Raw genomic sequence first — 17,246 nt, forward strand, 5'->3', positions numbered from 1 at the left:
ATACAGAGGTATCACTAATTTTATTACATTTCTTGCAAATCTTAACCTCTGCTAATATTTAAGTCTAACGATAAAGCAATGCCAGGGAAAATAATATTAATTTCCTGACACCATCATGAGTTAGAGGTATTTTTCCAATTCAGCAAATGCTTCATCATCAACTGTTAAAAACACAAAAGCTTCCTGCCCATGTTATATGCTGCTTCCATTTGAAAACTACAGTGCCCTACATATTATATGTTAAGGGGCCGTCAATTTTGATTGATTGTTTGGGGAGGGATGAATTTGATTTTTTTTTTTTGCGCCTCTCTCAGATGTACATGTATTTTTCCTCTGTTTCTGACAATAAGAAATAGAGCTGTTTAATAACAATAAGATGTGAGTAATAATTACAAAACACATCAGTTGCTTTAATTTTGTGTATTTCAGGTATACTCAAATTTATTGTTATTTTCCTAGAAAAATATACCTAACCTGTACTAAAGGGTTTTTATTTGTTTTCCTAAAATACATTAAAATCAAGATTCCAAATCTTCTTTCTTTAAAATGGAAATTATCTTTTTGAACAAAACAGTCACAATCACTGGATACCTGGTCCTTGAGGGACTATTAATACTTCCTAAGACATTGCGGAGGATTGCCACTGACATACTCAGTACGTTCACAAACTTCACTTAGTAAGAAAGTGACTGACCAAGAAATCAGAGACTAGCATCAACGCTTGTTTCTTACCCTAACATTTGCATCATTCCTCAACTGACTTCTGAAACCTTTATGATTAAAAACCTAAACAGTATCAAAAAACCTAGTAACCACACATTTCCTAAAATTCTGGAGTCAGAAGTTGCAATAAAGCCAGTAAATTTTCATACGTGTTAACATATCTTTTAACAACAGAGAGGACTTCGCCATGAGTTGGACATTACCATCGAAGGCAACCGTCCTACTTGGAATGAGGAGAACATCTGATGTTAGAGGAGAATAGTTTTTTCCTGTCTTTCTCATTTGTTTAGTCCAGAGATTCTTTTTAACATGGGGCCTGCCACAGAATCTAAGGTCTGAGAGCCTCTAACCAACTAGGTAGACCACCTAGGTAGACTGCACAAGTTTGCATAGTCTCACTTACATATATATCTGATATAGATAAGTAAGCAAAACTACCAAAACTAAGAACAATTGTACAGAAACTTGCAAAAATACTAGGGAGACTGAGTCTCATAGTTTAAAAAATTTTAATTTGGTTTGGAAGAATTTTATTTAATAATTTATTGGCGCCTAATAGGTTCTGTGCTCGAACTACATGTGACACTCACATTTCATTTATTTTCTCCTTTTAAGTATCTTCTTCCTACATTACACTCTTTCCCTTACTCGAACCAACCCCTCCAAACTATCCCCATGCACAGTTCACTAATGTTTTAACTTATATGCCCTTTTACTTTAAGCAAATTATAATTTAAACAAAATTCTTACAAAGGGCATATTAACTACTTATAAGCTGTGTGACTCTAAAGTTACTTAACCTCTCTGAACCTCGATCTTCTCATCTATACAATGAAAGTAACAGTACCTCGTAGGCCAAACTATTGGGAGAATTAGAAATGATAGCATTTAAAGCAGTATTGGTGCCTGAACAGAGCAGATGTCTCAAAATGGTTGTTATCATCATGGAAGGGAGCACAATGGTACGGACAGTAATGGTACAGGGACTGTTCACAAAATAAAACAAATAAAACTTGAAAGGATTTTTGAGGAAAAGAAGTAAAAAAACAAAGGCCCACAACATTGGAACTATAATTTTCCAGGATACTGTATTAGGATTTGCTACAACAAAGTTATGATGTCATTAAGTAGGGAAACAATGAATGGAAATTTTTAGCTGGTGAATAAATATTCCTTGGGGAACAATTTTGAAACTTGACCAAATTCTCCGGTCATTGAAAAATATTAAGAAACAATTTTCATCCTTGTTATTGGCCTAATACACAGAAATAGCAACATCTCTTTTTCTTCTTTTTCAGGTGCAACAGAATTAATCATAATCCTTGTTTCAGACACACTATCAATGGCCCGATTTTATTTACTTAGCTCTTTAATAGGTTATTATTACAACGTACTGAGCACTCCCAATCCCATTGCCTAAATTACTTTGAACCCAGATCTTCTCGCGGGCTGGCCGAGCCAGTGCCTTTGGAGACTCTTATCAGTACAAATAATGGTCTACTAGTTAATTGAGCCATTCAAACTTCAGAGAGTTACAAGTAATGAGAGTCTAGAATGTTTAATTGGAAAACTCATACCATGATTATTTGTACAGTATCTGTTAACAAAGGGAACTTTAACTTTGAATTATTTCAATTATTTCTGGAAGAGTTATGTAGATAATTTCCTTATCTGTTCCATTAGTTAGAAAACATGGATTTCAACTGGGGCAATGTATAACGAGTGAAAAAGACTTAATGGTTTATACTAAACTGTTTTTTCTTCCACTATTCAAATTTTGAGGGAATGTTTCTACACAGTTGAATAATCATATCTGACATAAGGCTAGTAGTGCCAAACCTAAAAGGGAAAAAGCAAATTATTTGACCAGATGATTCACCAAGACTTTTACTCATCAGATTATATTTTTTGGAGACTTAACGATTATTTTCCCATATATGAGGACTTTCCATTATTTAGAAAATGTCACCCCAAAAAACCAAGCACCAAACATTCTACAAAAATGTCTCTACTAAAACCCCTTAGTAAACCTTAGCTTCTGTATTAGCTGAAAGCTTTCTCAACAGCAACTTGAGCCACAATTTATAAATATCCGAAATTAAAATCATTCATTTGTCTTGATTTAGAAACCATGTGGATCCCTCAAGAGTTCTTTAAGCGAATGTAAGTATGTACTTCAAAAACAAAAACAATCTAGTTAGTTTAATTTACTCTAGTAAATTAGATATTTTATCTGCCATAACTATAATATAGTCTGCAATCCCCACGATAATGAATACTTCTTTTGTTTTTTCAAATTAAGAGCTAAACATCATGTTATGTGCATTTAAACCTTTGGAAAACATAACTGTTGATGAAACAGTTTACTGAAATAATCATTGTTGATTAGAATTTGTTCAACATTACCTCTTGGAAATATCTGCAGAGGCTCTATTAACTGTCCATTTACTTGCTGTTCCATTACTGTGGAATAATACTGCAAAGAGATTACAGAAAGAGATTACTCGGTAATATATGCATACTGGTACAGATACTTATGAGTTGTTTAATTCATAGTACTTTTGTAAATTGCTGGTATATACATTATCAGCCTCGAGAATACTTTTTCTCTATTTACACATTAAAATGACAGTGACTACTCAGGATTGAAAGTCCAGTATAGTGTTACCCTCCACAATGCCATTTATCTTTAAAAGTAGAACTGATGATTAAGACTTTAGATTAGTATTTGACCTCTAGAAATATTTTGAAAATATTGTTATGTATTAAAAACAACACAAGGCATTTTAGCAGAAATGTCTCCAATTGCCTTTAGTTCTTTTCCCCTGGATTTGGCAGAGCACAATGAAGATGCCTCACCTCTATGCCAGTTAGTCAATCAAACAAACATCATTCCTTTTTGCATAGAAAATGCAGAAATAATGGAAATCTAAATCACAGAGACTGTGGAGTGAGCACGTAAGATATGATCCATCCAAAGATGACAGGATTAATCGGATAAAAAGGCAGCCCAGTTTCAAGCAAACACATCTTTTATGTTTTAGTACTATACACACTTTAATATAGATCAAATTTCACTTTAAAATTCTGGGTGGGCACAAAAAATAAAGTTCCAAGTAAAAAAGCTTTCACCCTTCTTCAGAAACACAAATTCATTCAGTAGGTTGTATTATATAGTCTGGTTCCCTTTTTCCTTAATATGCTAATTGATGAGCCTATGTCCACCTCACTTGGAGATGGATTCTATTGCCCTCACTTAACAAAGTGATGTTCTTGGTGGCAAAATACCAATGATGAAAACTGTTGATTCTGTGTTTTGAGTGGCTGGCACAGAGCAGAACTCCCCTTTAATCTATGCTGTTTATGCATTTAAAACACATTATATACTACATTTTCAGGAAATTATTGCTTGATAATCATTGCTTGCTGATATCCTTTAGAAGTTTCTATTTAGAAAATAGAGACACATATCTTCTTGTTTTTATGCATATTAAAATTATTACGAGATCAAGTTTTTTTCTTTTTCCTTAAACATAGAGGGAGCTACAAAATTCTACCTCATCTTGGGAATCACAAGTTACCAAGTCTGAAGCTCTAGGCCCTAAACACAAAGTGAAAGCTATGGGCTGACAGAAGTGGACCCTGCTCTCCAAGAGCTTTCACACTGGAAAGGAAACCGATCCTCTCCTTCTATGTACATGACAACTTATATACATACAGCATCAACACGTATGACACATTCTCTGCAATACATACTAAGGCAAATGTCTTTCAGGAGACTATATTCCCTAAAACCGCAGAAATCTAGTGCTCGCCATTACTCAAACACTGATGACAAGTAAATGAAATATCAATCATGTAGGCTGTCAACCTTTTGGGACAGCAATAACTGTTAACAAGTAGTCTGGAAAAATTGTCCGAAAATGACTTGTCCTCGGCACACAAGTATTTGAGGTTTCCATGGAAAATTAAGATGCCAGTGGCTATTTGGAACATTGCTCAGGTATTCTTTTTAATGGGAAATTTGCCGGTTATTGATCCACAGCATGTACCCCCTTGCTTCTGGAAGGCTGCAAGCAACTTTCCAATCAGTGGCTGTCAAAAAAATTACTGCCTTTTTACACTGATACAAGACAACAGCAGTGGTGGCGTTCTCCTATAGTTAATGCTTTTCTTTAATTAACTGCTGTGTACAATGGGTTAGTAATTTCAGTTACTACTTCACAGTCCTAGAAATCAAAACAAATAAAATATCCTTATGCTTTATCTAACAAATTAATTATAGAGTTGTCTGAAACTGCTGCTTGGGGTGAAGTTCGAAAACAAATAACCTCAAATGTAAAGGGTCAGAACAGGTGCAATGCATTTTTTCCTACTATAAAACCTTACATGCATGAAATTGACCTGTTTTCCAACTTTATTTATTTACCTCACAAAATAAATAAATAAAAATGGTTTCCCTTTCATTTCAGATCTGTGCCAAATCAACTGGTAAACTATATGTACTTTTATAATCATTGTAAAAAAATTGTAGCAATCTATAGTATCTGTTTGTACCACGATTAACACAGTCACAGTAGTAATGATATTAAGTATGCCACTTGCCAGTTTTTCGAAAGCAAGTAGTCAGGATTTGGCTTTTGTTTTCTACAATTCTTCTAAACCCAGGGAACATGTTCTCCTGAAATACTGGATTTAACCTATGTTTGTATTAACAGAGAATCTGTGTTCCACACAGCAAAGTAATTCAGCATCAAGGATAAACTATAAAGGGCGGTAATTAAACCCATGGTGCGGGCCCACTCCAGGCAACTGACCTCTGAGGAACAGGCCAGGTGAGGGCCACCACTAGGCACCAGGCCTAGGAGCTCAGGCCACTGCTTACATGGCATCCCTTAAGGGGCAAGAGTAAGACACAGGGCCATGCATAGTCTCTTCTGGCATAGTCTCTTCTGGCACAGAACAGTCCTGAATGGCCATAAGACCGGTGCTGCAGAGTGAGAGGAGCGAGGCACTTGGAGGATTCAAGGCTGCAAACCCAGGGGTCTCAGTACTGGGCATTTCCTAGCACAGGACCTCAGTGAGGAACCACTGCACCTCAGTTTACTCATCTGTGAGATGAAGAGGGTATCTACCCATATGATTAATGAGAGACTCACGTGAGAAAATGTAAGACAGCACTTAAGCTGCAAAGCAAGTTGTTTTCAGGTCTTGATCTAAGTGTTCTTATATATTCTCCGTTTAAAGGATTCTTTCCAATTTTGTTCCAAATCATGATAAAATCAACAATGATGACAAAGACTTCTACTAGACAAAAGCAAAATAAAAAAATAAACAACCAACCAAATAAAAGCCCAAATCTTGTATACCAAGATACTTACCACAGTTTGGACAGAAAAGTAACAAGTGACTATTGTAACATTAATGAAGCCATCATTTGAAGTTATCCAAATAACTTCCTGAGCTTAATCTCTATAATCCTATCCTGGCTTTCATCATCCCTACCACAAAAGCCCTGCACATAGTAGGTGTCAGATAAATATGTATTGATTGAAATGGGGTCCAATCCTGATTCTGCGACTTACTAATTTATGTAGTGTTCAGGCAATCATTCGACCTCACTGAACCTTAGTTTTCTCCAAATGAGGGTAAACTACACAGGGTTAATGTGAGGCTCAAAATTAAACTGCAGCAATAGAATTAGTGAAGGTATTTTGTAAACTGCAATGCATTAGTAGCTGAAAAATTAAAAAGTGAATCTCTAATACTGAAATAATATTAAGCATCGCACTTTTTCAGTAGATGTGCCCCAGCGTTTCAAAATACAAAAATAGTTATGTGTAAAAAGTACAAAATGTTGCACTCAAACTGAATACATCAGCAGCAGTTATAAAATGTGTTTTCTGCTGGTCTCCCTTGCAGAATCAGTTACATGCAGTAATTGCAGCAATAATCAATAAGCTAACTGAGTAAAAGATTAATCAGTTTTGTGATTGCTAATGGAATCTCCAGTACCAGACTCAGATTAGTTTAAGGGTCCCTCTGAGATGTTCTTCAAAATCCTTAAACAATTTTAATAAGGATGTGACAAAGTTTAGCATAGTTATCCAAAGATCTAATTAATTTGAAACAGAGGGCCAGATTCAACAAGGGGATTGCAAGTACAATTTTTGGCTTTGTTTTGTTTGCAAGTTTATCATACAGTGTCCTATTTGTTATGAAGCTAATTCTAATTCTAACAGCACAATTCAATCAATAATTACATTTTTTTCTTCATGGAAATCTGCCACATGAAAAACCTGAGTTCCAAAACAGCACAGTTTAATTTTACACAGCACAAGTTCTCTATTAAATAGAGAGAAAGGGGAGAGACAGAGACAAAAGAAACAGCGAGATACAAAGCAACGCACAGATACGAGTATCACTCATTGAATACCTACTGTGTGTTAGGCTCAGTACTATGTATTTATGTTTATTCATTTAATTTCTTACAATCCTATCCTATCCTGTAAGTACCATCATCCCTATTTCACAGGAAGCAAACAGTTTATCAGTAAATCAAGAAAAATACCTCTTTCATTCTAGTCCATGCACTTACAAGATAAAATGTATGTTTACTATTTAGGAGTCAAAAGGTAAGTTATCTCATCTTTCTCATAGCCCAAACATTTAACTACATAAACCGGGCTGCTGGGTAGACTGCTGAGCTGGTGGAGGTTGGCTTCCTCATTCATACCTTGTGTGGGTTTGGCCTCGTCACCTGATATTTCAGAGCCCAGGGAGGCACAAGGCAGCAGGGTGCAGGCAAAGATTCCTGCGCTGACAGTGACCTCTCCCTTTTTCTCTAGTGACCCCCTCTGGTTTTCCTCCTACCTCTCTAACCACTCTACTCGGCTCCTCATGGAAGTGGTCCTTTCCCCACCCCTCCTTTAAATGCTGGAGTTCCCCCATGGTTTTTCATCAACCTCTCTTCTTCTTTTATACTCTCCTTGAGTTAACTTCAGCCACTTCAAAGGTTTCAATTACCAGAGGAGTCATTGAGACTAATTAGGAGCTGATGAATCACAAATCTTTATTTCCAGCCCAGATTTCTCTCCTAAGATTTGGAACATACCCAACTGGTGGTCCACAGGCTCCTCAAATTCAACAGGTCCCTACCTCTCCCACCCCACCCTCATGCCCTCGACTCTTCTGCCACCTGGGTTCACTATCTCAGTGAGGGACATCACCATGCCCTAGTTTCCCAAACCAGGTATCTGGAAGTAACGCAGAGCATCTCTCTTCCCCTTTTCTCCACGCTCAATCAATCACCAGTCTTATTAACTGTGCATCTTCCCCACTTCTCAAGTCACTCAAGCTAGGGCCCTCCAGGATCTAGCCCACCTTCCCTCTGGACTTCATTTGACACCCTCGCCCGCCCTCTGTCCCCACCCCCGCTGTAGCACCCTGAATCCCAGGTAGCTCCTCCTGAATACACCACGCATCTTTCTACCTGAGCCTTTACACAGCCGTTCCTCTCTGCCCCAAACACGCTTTCCCCAGCTTGCTCCACCGGGACACCACCCTCCTCGGGAAGCCTCCTCTGTCCCCAGAGCTGGGTCGGGTGCTCCTCTGTGCTCACAGAGCCCTCACACTTAAGCCCATTATAGCATTTATCACTCTGCCTGGTAATTAGCAGTTTTTCTTGTCCTTCTACACTGAACACTTCCGTTTTTTGTTACTCTCCCTGTCTAGACCATGGGGTCCTTGAGGGAATGAACTGTTATGTTCACCGCACATCTACCACCTGGCACGGCACTTGGCCAGGTAGGTGCTATCCCATAAATACTTAGTGTATGAAAAACTGGCTGTACAAATAAGTGAACAAATCAGTGAGTGCGTGATCTCAGGTCCTGGCTCAACATTTACTAGCTGTGTGACTTTGAGAAAGACATGCAATTTGTTTGTGCCTTAGTCTCCTCACCTGTAAAAACCTGCCTTGCCTTGTTCACTTCACAAAGGTGTCAGCAAGATCAAAATCAAAGGAGGTGGTATATGGGAAATCTTCTTATAAAGTACTTCAAAAAAATCTTGAAATAGGGCACAGTACTATGAATCTCCCAGTTCCAAACAACAGTACATAGAAGAAAATGTGTGTAACAATAGGGTGACACAGAAACCACTTAACAAGATCACTGAAACTTTTAGCCCAAGTACAGAGGTAGAACTTAACTAATCGGTTTTATCAGGGCTGAGTTAGTATCCCCTCCCCTTCCTTCACTTACTACTACATACAGTACTATAAATAGTAGCTAAAAGGGTATTATAAGAAACATTGTTTCTCTTTTGGACATTTATCAGGAAGAGGGACCATATCTTTTATTACCTCTTAATGCAGAGGTATTAACCTGGGGTCTCTAGGTGCCTTAGGAGATCCCTGAAGTTCCTGAAATTATGTGCGAACTGTCTTACTGTGTGAATTTTCTGGGAAAACAAACAACTTTCTCAGATTTTTCAAAAAGGCCTGTACCCCTCAAAACCTAAGAAGCTACTGCCATACAATGGCTAGCACTATACCTCACAAATGTTTCAGGGAAGGAGGCAGACAGCAACTAATATGGACACAGTAACTATTCTCATTAGTCATACCTTCTAACTTACTCAGTGGCAAGTCTTACATATCAAACCACATTTATTTCTTCTTCTTCTTCTATACATTTATAACAGGACAGTTTCCTAAATCTCTCTTTAGCATATCTTCTAACAGACAACATAATTAGTGCAGTATTTCAACTTATAAGGAATAGCATGCTTGGTTTTTTTCCTACTAATGATAAAATTTTCAAATTCCTGTTTTGTCAATACTGCAAGCATACCCCATTATATGTAGCTCAGTCAGTAATTACAGCAATAATCAATAAACTAACCAGCTATTTGCAGTCCATAGTTAATTTATTAGTTTTCCCAGTGAAAAACCCAATAACCTTAACTCTGTCAAACAACTACAAATTCAATTACAACACTACTCAGATGTGTCATCCATTATACCTTCTTTCAATTATTTCCTATACTTTACATTAAGAGGGTCTCCCTCTGTGACACAGACCTCTTAGGAAGAACGGAACTGTTCTAGCAGTCAAAAGTAACATATGAAGCCAACCTACTTTGAATACCAAGTTAATAGCCACACTTACTTACCTGGCTTCAGGGTCCCCCGGTGCCCACTCACCTCACTGCCCCTCCCCCCGAGGTGACTACAATGTGTACATGCTCTTCCGTATATGACTCTAGAACAAGAGTCCACATATGGTCATAGATTGATTAGATGATGAGAAACAAAAGCACAAATGAAACGTTTTCCAGGGAAAGATCAACAGAGAACAACTCTGAGGCCTGTTTATAGACCAATATTATTGGATAGATGTGTTTATTAATGATTTGGAAGTGAAAAAGACAGTAAGTTGGCCAAGTTGAATGATAACCCTATTCGTTTTGGATAGTAAAACTGTAAAGGAAGTTAGGGAGCTCCAGATGGTCTTAACAGAGGTTTGGGCAACCAACAGCAGAGGAAATTCAACTTGGTCAAATATAAGGTAACGTGCGTTGCCAGGAGTTTAAACTTGTATTCCGATGGGTCCAAAACTTGCAGGATCCTCTCAGCTGAAGCTTTCAGTCACCACTATCAGTAGCTTGAGGCAGTGACTACCCTAACCTTTCACCTGATTTCTCGGCTGCAGCGATGGCATACTTGTAAAGTAGGAGAAGTTTAAATAGCAGCTTCAGGGAACCTGCCACTTAAATAAAACAGGCCCATCAGCCCATGCAGACAGCAGGCCAAACGGGACATTACCTTACAAATAGAGTGCGTTATTTAGCCAGTCCCGATAGTACTTTGATAAAAGATCTGGCCTACTGCTCGAGTGCTATTAAAAAATAAATAAATAAAACACATGTTGGCAAGGATGTGAAGAAAAGGAATACTTGTGCACTGTTGGTGGGATTATAAATTGATGCAGCCACTATGGAAAACAGGATGGAGGTTCTTCAAAAAATTAAAAATAGAGCTACCATATGACCTAGCAATTCCACTTCTGGATATTTATCCAAAGAAAACAAAACCACGAACTTGAAAGACATATATACCACTATGGTCACTGCAGCATTATTTACAACAGACAAGATATGGAAGCAACTTAGGTGTCCATCAATAGATGAATGAATAAATGACACACACACACACACACACACACACACACACACACACACACACACACAGGAATATTACTCAGCCATAAAAAAAAAAAATGAAATCTTGGTACTACATGGAGAGACTTAGAGGGTATTATGCTAAATGAAATTAAGTCAGACAGAGAAAAACAAATACCGTATGGTTTCATTTATATGTGGAATCTAAAAAAACAGAATGAATAAACAAAACAAAACTGAAACAGATTCACAGATACAGAGAACAAACTGATAACTGCCAGAAGGGAGTGGGGTGTTGGAATTAGAAAAAAGGTGAAGGGGTTTAAGAGGTATAAACCTCCAGTTATAAAATATAAGTCATAGAAATGTAATGTACAACACAAGGAATATAGTCAATAATGTCATAACTCTGTATGTTGACAGATAGTTACTAGACTTATGGTGGTGATAGCACCATGAGGTATATAGATGTCGAATGACTATGTTGTATACCTGAAACTAACAATAATATTGTATGTTGACTATACTTTAATAATAAATAAATAAATGGCAGTGGGAAATATGGAACATATATATAATTTAAAAACATATATTTAGAGAGAAACACCTTATTTTGAAATTTTCAATTACCTTGATTTACACCTTTTTGGTTGATAACTTACTGAATTCCTCTAACTTTATAGTAGCAAACATATTCACCTTTCAGACATATGTGGAAACTACTCCGTTGTTTCCAATGAAACTGGCCCTTACAGCACAGAGGTTCATTTGGAGCTGCCAACAAGGGCGTAACGGCAATGCCACTCACTGCTAGAGGTCCATCATTTCCTTTGAAGAGAAGCTCCCAGACATAGCTCCCAAAGGGCTAATTGATGTACAACATGGTTCTGCCCCCTCGTCCTAGCTGTCATGACATAGGACCCAAGAAGAGCCAAACTACAGGCTACACTGAGCCCTTCACAGAGATGGAGCTGAACTGGGAACACAGCCACATTAATGAGAAAATACAGGTGGGCCAAAGCCTCTGTGCCAATGGCCCCACAGTGCCCTGCCCTGATGCCACCCTGGCTGAGGCCTGCTGTGCTCACTTTCTTTTGCTACCATGAGCCACATAACAAACCCCTTGTTGTCAAGTAAATTTGAGTATGCTTCTGCTCCTTGCCAACAAAGGTGCCCAAGATAGTTCACAACAGGGGCCAAATAAAGGGCTAATACGGTTTTTTATCATTATTTCAAGGTCATCCAAATGTCCCAGACAAAATAAACAAGGTAGTTAAAATAATCTGCCTCTGAAAAAAATGCTTTATTCATTGACTAGAATGAGAAAAGAAAAACTTTATTTACAGCTTAGAGCATGTTATCATTTGAGTAAAAAAATTGAATAATTTCCAAAACAATTTATTTCATTCAGTTTCTCACTCTTTTTACCATTTCTCCACCCTGACAGGAGAATATACTGTATTATCAGTTAGTTGTTTGAATGAATTGAATTGAATTAGGAGACTAACCGCTCATTGAGGACTGAGCTGATTTCAACTGAGCTGATTTTCCACAAAGTATGTTCCAAGTAGGACTTATTAATATGGAGAATAGTTAAAAGCACCATGTGGAAAATGAGCTTTCAATCTCTTTGCTCTCTGAAGAAAACTTCCTAACAGCAAAGGCCCTGAGGCTGTTAAATGTTCAACTCCTAACTGGGCAAGAAATTTTGTGGTAAAACTCAGCTTTACAGCTAAGCTACAAAAATCTTTAAAACTTCAAAAGCCCACAGAGTATTTTTTTTATATTCAATGATTTTAACAATTATTACCTCAACAGATGCCAAAACAAAAACATCACTTAAAACCACCAGGAGTGAAGGGACAGGGAGTCAAAGACCTGGGTTTGTGTCAGGCCTTCCACTCATTAGCAATGTGACCTCCAATTGAAGCTGGTCTCATTGGGCCTCAGTTTCCTTCTCTGCAAAATGAAACAGTTGGACAAGACCTCTAAGCCTCCCTTCCAACTCCACTTCAGTAACTATGATTTTAGAGGCCATCTCTAAGTTATGCATACCAGGATAAAGCTAACCATATCCCAATTTACAAGGTGCTAGAGGTCAAAAGGTATTTTTCCTCATGGTGTCCATGTCGAACAAGGTCCACTATGGTCAAGTATACCAAAGGAATTACTTACACTCTACAAAAACACAAGGGCTCAGACACAACAGGAAGAGTCACAGTTCGATTCATGCCATATTTTTCTGGCAAGTGGGAAAAAATGGTATAAAGAGAGAGAATGGACAATATGAAAAAAATTCTTCTTATTACTGCTGTGCGGTACTCATACAAGCACCTCAGTGTTGAGAGAACCAGGTGTAATAAATCTTTTACCAGACACAGGATTTAGCAGAAACAAATATGAATCCACTTACAAAAGCAAGATGTACTGCTGAGTTTCTTAATGAAAGGCCAGCCAAAAGCAGAGGTTAAATTAAAATAACCCCCTCCTATAACTGGGTCTCAATGACAGATGAAGCTTATAATGAATCAATAAACAAGACCCAGCATTGCTGTTTGATGCTGTAAGGAAATGAAGCCAGCACTACCAGAAAACAAATACGAAAAGATGGAAGGAGAAAAGTAACACACTGTCTTCAGTCTTTCTAGAAAATGAGAGGGAAAACAAAGCAAAAAGATTTAACCTACATTAAGAGAATATTTAACAGGGTCCTTTAAATACTTAGCAATGATCAGGTATTTAGTTTTCAGAATATGTAGGTTGGTTGTATTTTTTTTCTAATAAAGCATTTCAAATTCTAATTAAAAAAATACTTTATAGAGGAATTAAAAAGATACAATAGTGTCAGAGAAAAAGCCATGATCCCAGAAGTGGAATATTCTAACAACATAACTTACAAGAAACTATGCTATAAAAACAGATTGTTGATTAACACAAACTCATAACAAAACGCAGAGAGCTACACAATGGTGCTGTAATAACACTTGGCTGCTGAATTCTCTCAATACATTAAATATCTCCTTGGAGACCAAATTACTTTACATTTCTTAAAAAACAATTTATTATAGCTTTGTTTTCTTCTCATTATCTCTTAAAAATATATCTAATGAAGAAAAGAATACAACTTCTAAATAACTTACATAAAATGGTGCTAATGTGTGAGAACAGACTTTGGTTTAATATGTTGGTTATTATTTAACAGCACACAACAACCTATTGTCATGACAAATCCTTACCACAATGTGATATTCCATGTGTCACATGTATCAAAAACCACTGTATGCCATTATTATGGCACACATAAAATTAACAGCCTAAGGCTGCTAGCAATTTAAATAATTGATAAGTTTTCAATTAAAAAGGCAACATTTTCAGGTCTAATACAAAAATCTATTTAAATTACTGATAAAAACTTATGCTTCTGTTGGCCCAAAGCCAGAAAATGCTTGCAACCAAGTGATTAAAGGAAAAAAAGTAATTCTGCAAGTTACAATTTAGACATTGCAAAATTTGTTATAACTTTATGCAGAGATCCAGGCTGTTTATTCATTTAACCTTTATAATCAATGGAAAAATATAAAGAATTTATGCTAAAAGTCTCTCTAGTTTTGCTTTCTCTATATGGTTTTAAAAGAAATACTATGGTGACTGCAAGTTTATTGAATTCCACATGAAAAACTAAGCTGTTTCTTACAGTAAATATGTGGTCAGTCATCTATCTGTCAGTATCTTCCTATGTCAGCACCTAAAGCCAGGAATCAAAATTTTTCAGAGCTAAATTGAGCCTAAAAAATAAAAAAAACCAATGAAGATTTTTAATAGCAGGTTGGCAACGAAGGAGTATCAACCAAAATCTATTACGAAATTAGGTTCAAAGGGTTCTCTTTATGGCAAAACTGGAACGCAAAGGAATTTCAACCATGAGAACCCAGACAGATCACAATGACAGCCAACCAATCTTGTTTGTGCTTTTAAAGAGACTTCTGTACTCTCTACTTTTTAAATGTTTATTCAGAACCTGACTCTACATAAACAAAGGGTATGCAATGGTAGGGGCTACTGCAACAAATAAGAGGAAATGGAAATGCGTTTATGTTTTAAATGACTTAAAACTTACCTCTCACAGGGATATTTTCATTTTAAAATATTTTGCTCAAGCACTCAGAATCAGAAAAGGGGAGGCTCCACCTGAAGTTAAAATTCCTTGGGGGCCTCAGGCTCCCATCTCTAAATATTTATTCAGTGAATTAATGAGAAAATCTGGACCCAATCAGCCTGACCACAGTGCACGGACCACTGCCATCATAAAAAAAGTTTTCAACATCCATAGCAAATTACTAAAAATGAGCATAATGTAGTGAGTTTTTACATTAAAATTAAATTTACTCACTTTAATGGTCATCTTTACTTTTGAGATTATGCACTGCCCAATATTTTATTCTTTAAATGACTCCCACTATTTTCTTTATTAATAAAATAATGGTTAATAGTAGATAATTTTATTAGTTTATGTATTAATATTCTTATTTGGCAAAACTAAAATGTTATCACGCCTATGTCTGTCCTCCAATCTAAAAATGGAAAATTGATTAGTTTATGAAATCCACATATTTAGGGATCAATGAGCTACATGATTTCAGACTAAAAAGTGTCTCTCAAGAAATGTCAGGAGGGGCAGCAAAAAAAAAAAAAGAAAAGAAATGTCAGGAACTTTTAAAAGACAATTACATAACTCTAATATTTTCCTATAACACAAAAATAAACACTACATTTGAGAAAATAAGCACAAATCATAAGGAATATATGCTACAGATATCTCAATTAGGGTTTTATATAAACACAAATCATTCAAAATTTAATAGTGGTGATGACATAGGAAGATCTCAATATACTGTGCAAGGAGGTGGATAGGAGAGAAACAGTATAAAACAGTAAAGGAGCGTGGGCTCTGGCACATAGAGAAACTGAACTTAGATTCCGTATTTACATTCATACCAGCTCTAAGACCCTGGGCCTGTCTCTTAACCACAGCTTCCTCATCTAAAAATTAGCGACGACAATATCTACCTCATAGAGTGATTACTAAAATTAAAGGAAATTAAATATTATAAGCATCTACTATATAGAGTAGGCACTTAAAAAATAGAATAATTATTATTATCATTATGATCACATGCAGTAACATTCTTAAAAGGCACAATTTGTCCGATCTTCCCAAAAGTACAGTTTTGAAAACACACCTTTGTGTGTGGTTATGGCACAGACATAATGAAAGTACACTGATGTCAGTAATGTACTCTCTGCAATAGATATATGTGAAAATACTTAGAACCAATCTCTGTGTGTGTTTTCTAAAAATAAGCATGTCACATTCTCAGGAGAGTTAGCCAATCTATCAATTCTAGTGCTAGGCCTTTCAGCAGACCAGCCTAGTCTGCCTTTCAAGGTGCTGATGAGCCCTGCTCTAAATTCTCAGTGCACAAAGACTCTCAAATAAGTTAATGGGAAGTCAATGGGAAATTGACTTTTCCTACTCTGTGCAGCTCTGAATGCAACGCTCTGTTAATCATGCCATCCTTCTTGTTCTCTTTCCTCCTACCCTAAATTAAAACTATTGGCGGAAACCCATACAGATATTTTACAGTTTTCATTACAATGAAACAATATCCTGGGTTGAAGTTGACGTCTATCAAAAACCTACACCCTAACTGTTGGCTAAAATTAGAGTCTCATGAAAAACAAGGACCCTGATTCCAACATTTCCACCATAATACAACTTTGCATTTGTATACAACTTTTAAGTTTTCAAAGGGCTCTCCTGTCTGTTCTCTCATTTGATCATCACAATGACCCTGGGCAGTAGAAAGGACAAGTATTATTATCCACAATTGACAGATGAGGCAACTCCAGCACAGAAAGGTTAAGTGATTTGCCTAAGGCCAGGAAGCCAGGGGAGAGCAGTGGTCTCCTGACTTCCAGTCCAATGCTCTCTCCAACAGGCCATGAGAGAAGGTTTTATAAACAGATAACAAACCCCGATGAAATAAAAAACAAATAAGAGGAAATAAAACAAAGTGAGAGAAAAGCGCAAATCGGGGCTCAGGGAAGCTATCTTTGTCTCTTCATCATAGTTGACATTTTCAAGCTTAGTTATTAAATTTTTAGAAATGTACTCTTTTCTCTTTTTTATCTACATCAGTCCTGAGACAAATGTTAATGCAAATTTCACTGAAATTCGAAACACAAAAGAAAAGTCCTTTCCAGAGATACTCAAATCACTTTGATTCAGTAAGTCACCCTGTAGTTCATCTTGGGATGGGGGCAAGGGGTTGGTTAGT

At 36.8% G+C, this 17,246-nt stretch overlaps 1 protein-coding gene across 4 annotated transcripts in view; it reads right to left on the minus strand.

Annotated features, from left to right (window-relative positions):
* The window catches only part of MAP2K5 (mitogen-activated protein kinase kinase 5), a 228,706-nt gene that overhangs the window by 192,074 nt on the left and 19,386 nt on the right, over positions 1-17,246 (minus strand). For 3 of the 4 annotated variants that reach the window (XM_033108520.1, XM_033108521.1, XM_033108522.1), the window contains one exon: positions 3,130-3,199. In XM_033108520.1, the coding sequence (XP_032964411.1) occupies positions 3,130-3,199 (70 nt within the window). Of the gene's footprint in view, positions 1-3,129; positions 3,200-5,882; positions 5,997-17,246 lie in introns of those variants that run through there. The other variant, XM_033108523.1, reaches the window with a different exon arrangement.

This window comes from Rhinolophus ferrumequinum, chromosome 6 (assembly GCF_004115265.2).
Source record: "Rhinolophus ferrumequinum isolate MPI-CBG mRhiFer1 chromosome 6, mRhiFer1_v1.p, whole genome shotgun sequence".
Lineage (NCBI taxonomy): Eukaryota > Metazoa > Chordata > Mammalia > Chiroptera > Rhinolophidae > Rhinolophus > Rhinolophus ferrumequinum.